The sequence below is a fragment of the Megascapheus bottae genome, chromosome 4 (assembly GCF_031878675.1).
Source record: "Megascapheus bottae isolate mThoBot1 chromosome 4, mThoBot2.hap1, whole genome shotgun sequence".
Lineage (NCBI taxonomy): Eukaryota > Metazoa > Chordata > Mammalia > Rodentia > Geomyidae > Megascapheus > Megascapheus bottae.
In genome coordinates this window covers 68,073,468-68,087,980 of record NC_143512.1, presented here as the reverse complement: position 1 = coordinate 68,087,980, position 14,513 = coordinate 68,073,468, and the positions used below count along the sequence as shown (strand labels likewise).

Sequence of the window (14,513 nt, the reverse complement as noted above, 5' to 3'; positions counted from 1 at the left end):
GAAGTCTGTTTTTGATGGTTACAATTTCAGAGACTGCTATTGACTCTAAAGGGGACAAGGTAGAGTGGCTGCTCAGCACTCTTTACCACACATCACAGCACCCAAAGAAAGAATTATCTCTTCTTTTTTTTTTTCTTTTTTTTTTGCCAGTCCTGGGCTTGAACTCAGAGCTTGAGCACTGCCCTTGGACTTTCTCAAGGCTAGCACTCTACCACTTGAGCCTCAGCACCACTTCCGGCTTTTTGCTATGTATGTGGGGTACCGAGGAATTGAACCCGGGTCTTGGTGCATGCTAGGCAAGCACTCTACCACTAGGCCAAACTCCCGGCCCCCGAATTATCTCTTCTTACACAGCTTTCTTGCCCATTAGTTTTTCTAGTAGAATGGAAACATTGTAACAGAATGTTTCTTAAAGGCTATGCTTCTTTTTTAATTAAAATTAAACATCACAAACCAATTTACTACAAAACACTAAAAACAAAAGTACTTTGGGATTGTCAAAACTTTATGACAGCTTGATTTAAAAACAAATTTCCAGTTGATTCAGACCCTCCGTGCCGTTGATAAGGACGACCCGCACAGCGGACACCAGTTCTCCTTCTCTTTGGCCCCTGAAGCAGCCATTGGCTCCAACTTTACCATTCAAGACAACAAAGGTATATAGTTGCCCATTGCATGTGTGTATGTGTGTGTGTGTGTGTGTGTGTGTGTGTGTGTGTGTGCGCGCGCGCGCGCGCGCGCGTGTGTGTGCGTGTGTCTCTGTGGGGAGCCGACTGTATCTGTATGTCTGCACCCCTAGACGTGATTCCTGCCCCGGGCTGTCCACGCACATTCACCGCTCTGCTTTCTGGTTCCAGACAACACGGCGGGAATCTTAACCCGGAAAAATGGCTATAATAGACATGAGATGAGCACCTACCTCCTGCCTGTGGTCATTTCAGACAACGACCATCCAGTGCAGAGCAGCACGGGGACAGTGACTGTCCGGGTCTGTGCCTGTGACCACCACGGTAACATGCAGTCCTGCCACGCCGAGGCGCTCATCCACCCCACCGGACTAAGTACCGGGGCTCTGATGGCCATCCTTCTGTGCATCGTGATCCTTCTAGGTAAACTGCTTCTCCCTGCATCCTATTCCCGCTTGCCGAGGGGCACACCCTGTTTCTGTGGCCCTCTAGATTTTTCCACCTCCCCCATTAAGACATACAGCCTGATCTAGGTGAGTAGTTAGATGCTGAGAATCTGTGTTACTCGAACATGGACTCTTCTTTGTGCTTTGTTTTGTTTTGTTTTAACTTAAAAATGATTTTTGGAGCATGAACAGGTGTGAAATGGCCCCATGTTTTGCTTACCCAGCAGATCAGCACACCCAAAGGATATTTTGTCCATCTCACTGGAAATGAATCTTAGAGGGATCTGAGGGCAAAATAAATATGCCCTTTTCATTTCGTTTTTTGTTTAATATTTAACTTGGCAAATATGGTTAAATTTTAAAGAGTGGAAGTCGTCTGGTATGGGGTGTGTGATGAAGGTCCTTTCTACAAAGGTAAAGTTTAAGATCAATGGGAAAGTGGAAAGAGGACTATGATGACTTTTTCTTTCTCATGTGGGGAAAAATAAACATATGAAGCTTCTGTAACCCATGGAACTTACTTTGATCTAAGCCACTTAAATGAGTACCTGCTTAGCATTGTTCTCCTAATAGACACATAGTGTCAATTCTTCCAAATTTGTGAAAACAAGTAACTTCTGTGATTAAGAAACAAATCTGGGGCTGAAGATAAATGAATGGAATAAAATGAAAATCATGAATCTGTGACAGTTTAGGTATGGAAGTGTCCCCTTAAAAGCTCATGTGTGGAAACCTTGATCCCCATCTGGGGACCAGGAGAGGAGTGCTAGGATGGTAAGGACATTAACTTTAGGCCAGGCCCAGTTGGAGGAAGTGGGAGGTGCCTCTGGAGGATGGACCTTATCTCTGGACCCTTCCTCTTAGTTAGCCACTTGTCCAGGTGAAGTGGCTGTCTTGTTCTCCAACATGCCCCTGCCTCTGTGGTGTTCCCTTCCCCACAGTCGTAAATGTATTACAGAGCCAAGGAACCAAAAGATACCTCTCCCTCTCTAAATTGTTAATCACAGGTATTTTCTCATAGCAATGGAAACTGACAGAAATAGAAGCTCTAATAGTGATTCAAGTGGAATGCTTACTCCCAACCAAATGATTAAGCCAGAAAAATTGAAGTTGACTAGTTTGACAGGTCCTGGACTCTTTGTGAATTAAGGAATCCAATTAGTTAATGAAATCCTTCTGAAAACAAAAGCGAGATTTATAAAGCTTGCCTGCACAATGAAAAATAAATAAAAGTAAGAGTTAACCTACATTACACAGAACAGAACCACCACAAAAAACAAATCCCTCTTTAAAAAAAAACAAAAACAAAAACAGAGTAACTTCTTGAAGGGTAGAAAAGGACCTTCATTTTTCCAAGAAAAGAGTGCTGAGGGATCCCTGCTCAAGAGCTTCCCATTCCAAGTCAACTGCTAATTAGAACGGAAGCCTGCAAACACAACTTCAGAACTGAGGTTCTCTTTGTCAACTGAGATTTGGATGAAGTGTCTTAAGATGGGGGCTAAATAAAAACTGACAATGTGCAAAGGCAAATGAGTGTTTTTAATGGTGTGTGTCTATAAAAATTGTTTTGGAAAAGGGACATGAATTTTTTTTTCTCAAAGGGGTATTTTCAGAAGTGCTAAACTGGCAGGACAGAATTCAAGCAGTAAGGCACAGACTTCGCTGTGGTCTCCGGAGGACAGCCAGCGCTCATCTGTGAGAGCTGATTCTTCCTTGCGTTCCTCATACATTCATCCATTTTCTCTAGTCCACTTTCTTCCTCTGAGCTAATCTTCCCGTTTTTATTTCCTTCTCCCAGCAAAGTCACTCTCTCTCCATGATTCCTAATTAGACTCCCATCAGGGCTCCCATATCTGGTCTTTTGGCCACTCTGTCCATAAAAAAAAAAAGAAAGAAAGAAAAGAAAATGAAACTTAACCTTAACTAAGCTCTCTTCATCCACTGGTGCTGTGAAAAATCCTTTACCAATGATTTCCTCCTTCCTTAGTAACACTTGTGCATATTTATCTGAATCTTGAATAGGAATGCTGCTACTCTGGGGTGAAGAGATATGGCCAACACATGAGCTGAGCTCTAAGTCTCTTCTCTTGAACCTGGAGCTCCCACACTGCACTCAGCTTCCTCTGTGATCCTACAGAATGCACAACAGTTTCCAGGCTGAAAGAGAGCCCAGTCTTAAAGTGGAACAAGTGAAAGCAAACATGAAAAAAGCAGGAAAGATACTTTGATGTATGAAAAAATTTAACAAAAGAAAGTGGATGAGGGCTGAGGATTAGGCCATGTGGTAAAAGCACAAATATGCACAAGGTCCTGTGTTCAATTCCCAGTACCACTACAAAAGGAGATAAAAAGGTGGATGATATGACAGCTAGGATTTTATAAAAATTAAACAATAAAGCTGGTTTCTGCTGGCTCATACCTATATCCTAGCTACTCAGGGGCTGAGATCTGAGAATCACAGTTCAAAGCCAGCTGGAGCAGGAAAGTCTGTAGATTTCTTTCTTTTTTTTTTTTTTTTTTTTGCCAGTCCTGGGCTTGAGCTCAGGGCCTGAGCACTGTCCTTGGACTTTCTCAAGGCTAGAGCTCTACCACTTGAGCCTCAGCACCTGTCCAGCTTTTTTGTATGTATGTGGTACCGAGGAATTGAACCCAGGCCTTTGTGCATACTAGGCAAGCACTCTACCAGTAAGCCAAACTCCCGGCCCAGTCTGTAGATTTCTATCTCCAATTAACCACCAGAAAACTGCAAGTGGCACTGTGTCTTAAAGTGGTAGAGTCAGGAAATGTTGAAGATCTGCTATTTGCTTAAGTGACTAAAAGAATTCATGAGTATCAGAATTGAATTCTTTGGCAGACAGCTGGACTGATTCTGTTCTCTAATTCCAAAGTCTACCTCTTCTTACAACTCACTACTGGTCACTCTGAAGACCAGGATAAAAGGTTGATTGATCACAGACATCCCCTCAGCCTACATGATTGTGTAACTACACAACCACACACTTGAAAATGGTAGAACTGTATTTCTCTAGAAAGCAGACAATCATCGAACTATGCTTCAAGCAATGTGGTTTAGTGTATGTCCACAGGACTTACCTCTCATCGTAGCTACATAAGGAGCTGAGATTGGGAAGATTACAGTTCTAGGCCAGCTCCAGGGGCTCCATCTCAACAAAAAGAACTTTGGTTTGGTATATTACCTGTCTTCACAGCTAGGACAGATTAGATTGTGATTCTGGTTTTCATTCAGGTAGAAAGTGAGAAGCTGAAGCCTGAGATCTGAGGATGCTGGTTCAAAACCAGCCCAAGCAAAAAAGCCCCCATGAGACTCTAATCTTCAATGCCCTAAATTTATGGCCCATAACCAACCCTCCCCCCAAAAAAAAGAATAGTGAAACCGGATCTAAAAGATAAACTCATCAGAAGAAGGTTGCATGGCTCAGTAATAGAGCTCCTCCTGCTAGCAAGCACAAGTCCCTGAGTTTAAACCCTGCTAACCACAAACAAAGAAAAAGAAAGGGGGAAAAGGGGCTACAGGCATTTTAGTTTGACAAATCTGGATTTGAAAGGCTTTAGTTCATGTGGCATCCCTAAGCCTCCAAATTCTCCTACATAACATGAGCTTATGATAATGGCACCTTACAGGGCTATCATGATAATTCAGGAGGATTCAGCACATAACACGCTAGCACAGTATTTGGCACAGAAAATGATCAGTCAATTGTTCTTAATATCATTTATATCTGAAATTATAATATGTACATTAAAGAGTATACAAGCATTCATGTTGTATATACGTAGATATACTTAGCCACTTAAAAGCCATCAATCTGTAAATCTTACTGTAAAAACTTCAACTTCACAGGATACAGAAACTGGGCCCTGTTATGGGTGAAATTATAGCTCTTTCTAGTACTTGCTACAATGAACAACCCTGGGCCAACCTAGGCTAGTAATGCATTTTCTGCCCTGGATGGCTGTTTTCTCTGGAAGCTGTTGCTGTATTTTTGTGTCCCCCACACAGGTCCATTTGTAAATTGATGTGTCTCTCTAAAGGTGGCCAGCTTTGTTCTACCCAACCAGCTGTGTAGTGTGATCGGGGAGCTATTTAAGTACAGTTCTTGCTTTGCCTCTAATTTGTGTTTGCGGCAAAGACAAAAAAAAATCAAAAGAGCAAACATTTTGGGTAACAAATATATGGAACATGAACTTTCCAAACAATGAGCAAAGTCTTACTCAACTGTGTTTAACTCTACACATAAATAAAATAGATGGTGTATTACTAGCTGGCCAGCTTAAATTGGCTAATATGAAACTCCAGAATACCTTTCACAACCGGCGTGTCTTTGGGTATTACTGGTAATTCCATTTCTTTGAGTGTGAGGAAGGTTTGGAAACCTTCGCATCTGGGTTTTAAGCTAATTTTACCCTGTTGGGATGGGATGGGGCTGGAGAGAAAGAGATAGGGCAAAGCTATTTTAGAGGCGGAGTCCCGTTAACCTTTCTACACATCCCCAGAGGTGCCAGTCTGTCCTTACAGCCAGTTTCCGAATATTCCAGGTGTTGGCATAATTTACACTCTTTCTGCGATTCCTTTGTTGTTGTTATCATTAGTTCACTTTTCCTTACCTTGAAAGTAGTTTGCACTTCCAAGCCCCTCCAGAAAAAAAAAAAAAAAGAAAACCCTGACAACCTAGGACCATACTCTATCCCCATCTTAAAAATCATAACAAGGAATCTAAACTCACTAGGTTCCTCTGGTGGGGATGTAACCTGACTTGGGATGGAGAGAAAGGCCTCTCCAGGATGCAGCATGGAGACGCGAGGCAGGGGTGTGAGACCTGGGCCTGGAGCCCTGCGCCCCTGCGAGCTCCTTAACCTTGGCCTCGCCCCGTGTTCCCTTCTCTGCTTGCAGTGACGGCCGTGCTGTTCGCGGCGCTGCGGCGGCAGCGGAAGAAGGAGCCTCTGATCCTGTCCAAGGAGGACATCCGCGACAACATCGTGAGCTACAACGACGAGGGCGGCGGAGAGGAGGACACGCAGGCCTTCGACATCGGCACCCTGCGCAACCCCGCCGCCATGGAGGACAGCCAGCTGCGCCGAGACATTGTGCCCGAAGCGCTTTTCCTCCCCCGGCGGACTCCCCCGGCGGCCCGGGACAACACGGACGTCAGAGACTTCATCCACCAAAGGCTGCGGGAGAACGACGCGGACCCCACGGCGCCGCCCTACGACTCGCTGGCCACCTACGCCTACGAGGGCGCAGGCTCGGTGGCCGACTCCCTGAGCTCGCTGGAGTCCGTCACCACCGACGGGGACCAGGACTACGACTACCTGAGTGACTGGGGGCCTCGTTTCAGAAAGCTGGCCGACATGTACGGAGGCGTGGACAGCGACAAAGACTCCTAATCGGTGGCCTTTTCTCTTCTTATTTCATTTCCCCCGCCCCCAGTACCCTGAAACGCGCGCGGTGACTTCCTTTCTATTTATCCACCACTCCGTGCTGGGTTCTCTGTTCCACCCGTCCCTCAAGCCCATGGCTGCATTCCGTGTGGATCCAATGGTAGAGACTTGTTTTCTAGTTACACTTTTACGAGCTTCCAAGAGACCACATTTTTTAAATTAATTTTTTTTATTATTTTTTAATGCATCCAGTCCAGCGAGTCAGCCCCGTGTAACACGCACGGGCGGAGGAGGCCATGGCCCAGAGCTGCGTCTTCTCTCTTCCTCCCTCAGAGCAGGTGTACAACTCGCCCCTTACCACTCACTCCCCTGGTCAGGCAGTTCTGCTAATTCATACTCCTTGGCCTCCAGGTCAGCTGACTCTTCTAACTGTACATTTTCACATGCTAATGGGTTAAGGAATCGTGCTTTAATGGTCAAATATATATCTATATATCTATATCTATAGTTTTAGTTTAAGAGAATAGGAAAGGAAGGAAGGAAACGACAGGGAAGTGGTCCCTGGTGTGTGGGCTCACAAGGAGATCATCATGCATACACAAGGTTATGGACGAGTGTGTATTCCTATCACCAGGAATCTAAAATGACGTTCGGCCTATTGTGGTTCGGGTTTAAGAACTGTTTTGGCCCTGGCGATATTTGAAGCATTAAAGATTTTTAAGATTTCCATTGCTCTTAAGGAATAGGAGCTGATTGGAGGACAATGCTCAAAGACAATTATAAGCGCAAAACAAAAAAATCGTAAGACTCCACTCTTTACTGCTAACTCACAATTTATTGTGTATTAGACACGCATAAGTTTGCCATAGTACCAGACAAAAAGGGGGAAGAGAAAATAACTTTTAAAAAGTCAACCAAGGACATACATAGCATATTGGAAAGTCTCGGACACCAGACATATCACAGAGCACTTGAAATTCTGTCAACCACCCATAGGCTAATGACAAAGAAGGTGAATTGTTTCCAAGTTCTTAAGAGAATTTTTATGAGACAAGTATTGACTCCTTGTGTGTAGTTGTTACTATTATTCTACTGTACCTGGAAGTAGCTGTGTGATATTCAATCATATTCTCCAAATATTGCTTACACAAGTGGTTTTGACTTAGTAAAGTTAAGAGCAAGTAAAACTCAGTCTCACTTTTGATAGTTCAAGGAGAGGCGGAGCCAGCCAATTTTGAGCCTAATGCCCTAGCCTTCATATCTGGAAACATCCGTATACTTTCAAAACATATAGAGACACATGAAAATATTGGAGTTAGGATGAAAACTTGGGAAAGCTTGGACTTCCTTCAACAAGAACTTTTAAATAACAATGGACTTTCCATTGTTTTTAACTTTGCTTCCATGGCAACCCTGCCATCCTGATCTTTGAACTAATGATAAAGTAATGGTCTCAAACTATGACAGAAAAGGGAACATAAAATCTATCCAGTCTATAATTTCTCTAATTATGCAATTAACATCATGGTCCTTTATTATCCAGAGACCCACTGAACTGAACTAATCCTTCTGGCAGGTTCAAATCATTTATTTCATGTGGCTGTTCTAATGACTTTTATCATTAGAATCTCACATCTTGCAGTCATCAGAAATTTCCAAAGCACTCTAATGAAAACATCCCTGTTTTAAAACTTAAAAAATAGGCCCAATGTACATGATATATATGTATGTATGTATATGTACATATACATATATGTGTGTGTATAGAGAATATACTTAAGAGTAGGCTGACTTCATTTGCCAGTCTTAGAGATTTCTTTCCAATTAATGTTAACTTTCTACAGATAATCTTAGTTTCATTTATATTTGGAGATAATGACAAGCCAGTATATATTTTAGGTTATTTAGTTACATTTAAAATAAATATACAGAAAAGTGGTACCTCTAAAGCAAGAGAAATGTGGGGTTTTGTTTAGAGTGAAATTCTGTTATAGCCATATTATCCCTTGTGTTTCCTGAATGGTTTCTTAGTTTGTAATAGACTGCCCTATACACTAACAACTGTTTTATGTGTGGGCTATTTCTCAATTTTAGGGTTTCATTTTTCTAGTTCTACACACACACACACACACAGGAATGCAAATACAAGAATGTAACAGTATATCACTTCAATGAGTTAGCATGTATTATAAACACAGGTTAGTCTTGAAAAAGAGGTGACTTAGTAAAATTAATCATAACTAGATATTTATAGAACTAGAAAAACACTTTAATCATGAGATTTACAATAAAAACCCTTTACATAAAATCCTCTGTCTCAAGCCAGGTGCTCTTGGCTCATGCCTGTAACCCTAGCTGCTCAAAAGGCTGAGATCTGAGGATCATCATTGGAAACCAGCGTGGGCTGGACAGAAATGAAACTGCATCTCAACTGGTAGGGCATTGGTCTTGAGCTTAGGGACAGAAGCCCAGGCCCTGAGTTTAAGCCCCAGGACTGACACACATACACACACACACACACACACACACACACACACACACACACACACACACCACATTCAAAAAATTAAATAAATAATAAACCTCTCTCATATCCCATAACACATTAAACAAGCAACAGCTCTATGAAAAGAAAGGGAGCATCATATATTGGCCTTCTGAACTTTCGGTGTTAATGGATATTTCTGAGGGTCATTATTAGCAATTTTCAGTATATTACAGTCAACTTGGTTCCTCATTTTTAGCAAAAGTTATACTTTGCTACTCTATAGTTCTACTCTTTCGTATCTAAGATATAATAAACAGTATTGTATTCCAAATTGAGCACACATTGTAACAAGAACAAGTTGACCAAATATTGAAATAATTTAAGATCTTACCACCTTAAATTCTTTGATGATGAAGTACGCTTAGAGGAAACTGGATCATTTAGGCCTAGTGCTGATATAGTACTGTGATTCTATATCATGTTGGACAGACATTTTTTTCTAGAAGATTCCTTAAGATTGTGCAAATATTTGCCACACTTCTATTCTTTTCCTGTGTGGAAATTCCCCCTTCCCTTCCAGGAAATATCGTCAAATATTACTCCATGACTGTATTTTAAATGCTAGGTCCTGGTCACCATATAAAACTTCTTCAGGAAAAAAAAAAGTTTTTATCTCAGTATTCACACCGTTGAGCCTTGGCTGCAGACATTGGTGAAGAAAGAGATGAGAGGATAGTAGGAAGAAACAAAAGTAGGAAGAAGCTCCCATCACTGAGAAATTAAAATTCATTAAAATAAGTAAATGGCTTTTCTATAAGGATTTCTTCAATGATATTGAAGTCTTTCTTTTTTTCCCTTCTGTTAAAGGGGAAAACTTTCTTTAAATCAGTAGGAGGATATCCTCTAGAATAAGGTCAAAATTGGGTGAGGTACCTTTGCACATAACCTTAAAACACTTTCACTTCCTCTACATTGTCTGTTTAAAATGTCTGGAAACATATCACCAAATAAGTAATTAATAAATCAAATGGTAAAAAAGCAAAGGTGGTTTCATGAAACTGTAGAAGAGGGCATCTGGGCACAGTATATGTATGTATGTATGTATATATATATATGTATATACATATGTATATGTATGTATATACATACATATATACATATATATGTATATATTTCTCTCAGAACTTTCCTGATTTTTACAGTTTGGATTCATAAAAGAAGGTTCAACTACCAAAAAAAAAATAACACTCCATTTTCATGTAGAGCAAAGCTGGTGATTCCATTTTAATTCCGTATAAAAATATGTGGCTTAGTTTTCATTTTCAGTTCCTAAAAAGCTGTGCAAGAAGTTCTTCAGTTGGGTCTACATCTTAGAAGCATCTAAATTTTGTAGATCTGAAATAACTTTATAATGTTTCCATCACTTTACTTCTGAGTTCAGAAATTTGAGATACTCTGAATTGAAGAGCAATATCTTACATCGGATGCTTTGTCCTGAAATTGATATTTCCTTGGGGATAATGATATATAAACTAGCAATTATATAAACTATCAGTTGGGCAATCGTAGATTCTGTACACATGAACACCATAAGCAAATATTCTGTTGAAGCGAGAGAGTAGAGTTGTCTCTGGGTGCAAAGTCAATACTTTAAATGAGGTTCTTACTCATACCAGCTAATCTCTTTTTCCTGAAGAACAAGAATTTCCCTTTCCTGAGTCAGTAGATTTTGAAGTCATGTAATTGTGTTAGAAGAACGAAAAAGTCAAGATCTCCACCATTTTGAAAGACATCTTCTGAGAAAGACTGGTTTAGTTTGCATTCATTTTGATGTTTTATCTTTCATTCCTGAATTGTGGCATTGTGGCAGGAAACTCAAAAAAATCTAAGCAGTCTGCTATGTTTAAATTAACACCACAATTCAACCTTCTTTATCAGATGAGAAGAGTAGAAAGATTAACATTTGGTATGTGAATCTTTGGGAAGATGAACAACTCCTCAACTCTGACAGCTTTCTTTTCCAGAGAATGCAAAATTATACTATGGTATCCTTAAAGTGTAGAGACTATTATTGTTGTTGCATACTTAATCTCCCTTTGGCATCTTGATGAAATCATTTTTTGAAAGGGATAATTCTAAAACTAAGAACACCGGACCCCGACCATATTCATTGTGCAGAGTGATAGTCTCATAGGTAGCAAATATACTGACTCGCACGCTTGTTAGAAGTTAATAAAGAAATAGCTCATTTTTAAAGCCCAAAGTTTATGGTCTCTGCATCATTGATTTAATTTAAGCATTGCTGAGACAATCTTTAATCTAGTTCTCATTTTGTAATACCTTATTTATGACGCATTTTCATTTTCTAATCTGGGGGGAACATTAGCCCTGGAGAACCAGCAGATGAAAGTGTTAAGAGGAGGTCAGATGGAAACAAAAGCTATTACCCACAATATTTCAAACAGGACAGAGGCACGATGCCGAAGAGCCACTGGGTGATTAGATTAATTTCAAAAGAGCTTTTAAAGTTGCTTAATTCCTTTAAAAAAAAAAGCCATGGACTACAAACTCAAATTTCTCCTCAAATGGGGTTAATTTGACAAATGAGGCATGGACCTAGTGTTGTAGAGAAAGCACTCCACTATAATGAGATCCTGGTCTTTCTTGTGAGACTATGCTATTTATGTACATATATCTGGAAGCACCTTCTATAAGCTTTTAGTTTTCTATGATCTATTAGTTTAGTCTTTATTAAAGAATCAAATGTATAGAATTACTAAGTATTCACAGGGAATGCTACATAGCCAATGTATAATGGGTCTGCTCAGAAGAAACACAAAAACACTTCAAACCACTGTACTGTTTTTTTTGTTTGTGAGTCTTTTTTTTACTGCTTTGAAAGTGAACTACAACAGAATAGGCCTTCTAATAAATGCTACTATGTACACCATTGGTAATACCAGGCTAAGGCAATCTGACGTTCTCCTACTGTGACTTGTGATCTTAAATCAAGAAAATAAAAGCTTTTTGGTATTGATTGTATTTGATTTAAAAAAAAAAACAAACTTCCATGTGTAAACTGAAATGGATGCCATCCTCCATGATTTGTTGGCTGGAGTGTTCTCTTCATGTTTTTTCTGAGGGATCATTGTTTTTGGCAACAAGAAAACCTGACAAGAACAATTCCTACTTAGCTTCCATCCATATGTCAGGTTAGGGAGATTTTCATAAGTTCACCATCTACATGTAAAAGTTTTCTGATTGAAAGAATAGAACTGGAGCAGGTACAGGTACTTTATAGCGCAGTGTGGCTGGGCCTTGTGTTACAGTCAAGTGGCAAATACACACTCCTTGAAATGGCTACTTCTGTTCTGTTTTCTGAGACTTAAATTTGAAAAGAATGCAATTTAAAAAATGATTCACACGGAGTAAATATGCCTTTTACAAATCAATTTTTGTAACAAGTTATTTATATGATATTACTTAATAAACTGGTTTTTTTCTAAGCTGTTTTTTTTTTCAATTCTCTCAAACTAGCATTTGTATTCACTGATTTTTTTAAATAGACATACCAATAGACTTCCTTTCTAAATCTAACATTTTAAGCTCTTGGATAGCTAAACAAAGCTGACTTCTTAGACAATAATTAGCTTGTAAATGAACTTTTCCCCCAGCCAACAATATGTAACATCAGTACTGCCCTACATTTATGCACTTCTTATGCTGGGACATCAAAATTCTACTGCTATTTGTATATTTATTTCTCTACTAACAAGAAAGTTGTTTGTCCTCATGGTAATTGCTTTAGACTAAAACAATTGCATACTTGTGTGTTCCTCCCAAACTCATCCTTCATTACGCACTCATAAAAAAACAACTATTGTCCTTGGATCTCTGATTAAAAAAAGGAAAAACAGGCAACCCCAAACCAGAGGGTAATAAGAAAAAAATACTTTCAGCATTTTTCATGATACTATGAATAAATAACATGGTTTCAGCACATGCAGAGCTATAATACTTTACATATTTCTTTTTTAAGCTGCCTCTTATGTCTACAGAGGCTGCTTTATAATTCTTTAACTGGGAGAATTCATAGCTTTGCAGAGGAGATTTTCATTTATTCACTCATTTGTTCCATATATCAGGAGCTCCACTCTGTGCTGCAGAAAATTCAACAGTAAGCCATAGTTCCTCTCCTATCTGAATGTCTGTAACCCAGAAGGGAGTGATGATCTCATTACTATAGTCCACATTAGAAAGTGCTGTGGAAATAAATACCTTAAGAGAGACAGTGGAGGGGCTGGGAGTTTGGCCTAGTGGTGGAGTGCTTGCCTAGCATGCACAAAGATCCGGGTTGGATTCCTCTGTACAACATACATAGAAAAAAGCTGGAACTGATGCTGTGTGTGGCTCAAGTGGTAGAGTGTTAGCCTTGAGGAAAGCCCACGGACAGTGGTTAGGCCCTGAGTTCAAGCCCCAGGACTGGCAAAAAAAAAAAAAAAGACAATGAAGAAGGTATTCAGAAAAGGAAAAAAAACATTTCTGCTTGGATGGGGCTGTAAAGGAGGTGTAGGAACTAGCAAGACTGAAATTAAGGAGGACAAGTAATGAAACAGAATAGTAGGGGACAGAGAGGAAAGAGAAGGGGGTTTAAGCCATGCAGCTGGTCTGAGTCAGTGAAGGGCGCGAGAACTGGAAAAGGCCTGTAACATGGGGAGCCTGAGGAGCACACTTGCCTTGGGCTTTTGACTTTGGTTTTGCCATTGGGTGTGAAGTTACTTGGTCAGAAGCAGAAATCATCAGAAGGGAATGATGATGTGGAGGGATACATGTAGGGGCCCCTGGTACACAAAATGCTCTAGAGTCAGTTCTCTCCCTCTACCCCAGCTTGCCTGCTGCACTTCCAGAACTGTGGACAAAGCTAGAAGCATCTGCAGGATGCTAGGAGACTTCTCTCATCAAATGGTAACAGACAGAAGGTGCAAAGTGACATCTTCAGGAATCCATTTAGGGAAGCAGAATCCAAGGAGATGCTTAGCTAGGGCAAACACTTTCATCTTAGAGTGAGGAATCCTCCTGACCATACCACCCATGATTCAAAGTCTCCATCAAATAGATTGCTCACTCCTGCAGAGTTCAGAGGCTTTGTAGTCCTCCGTCCTTCTTGTAACTCACACTATTGGGAACACACTAACGCCAAGGTAACCATAGCAAGGAAAACTCAGCCATATGGCTCAGAGTAACTGAGCAAGGTATGGAAAATAGAGACTCACTCAGTTGTAGCTGCTGGAAACCAAAAACCTCTGACACTTATGGCTTCAAACATGTTATCTTGCAATGTTATTTCCACATTCCCACCCTATTGAACTTACCATAATCAACTACCTCACACGGTTGTAAGGATATCACAAGAAGGAAGGGAATTACAAAGAAGGAAGTTTCAAGTTGAGGATGCTTTTCACAGCTATTTGCCCACCCACTTCTGATTTCAAC

The 14,513-nt window shown here is 40.4% G+C and overlaps 1 protein-coding gene across 1 annotated transcript in view; it reads left to right on the top strand.

Annotated features, from left to right (window-relative positions):
- The window catches only part of Cdh6 (cadherin 6), a 58,715-nt gene extending 50,395 nt beyond the window's left edge, over positions 1 to 8,320 (top strand). The window contains exons 9-11 of the mRNA XM_090332098.1: positions 539 to 656; positions 858 to 1,109; positions 6,045 to 8,320. Of these exons, the coding sequence (XP_090188224.1) occupies positions 539 to 656; positions 858 to 1,109; positions 6,045 to 6,538 (864 nt within the window). The 3' untranslated portion in view covers positions 6,539 to 8,320. The remainder of the gene's footprint in view (positions 1 to 538; positions 657 to 857; positions 1,110 to 6,044) is intronic.
- The last annotated feature ends 6,193 nt before the right edge of the window (positions 8,321 to 14,513 follow it).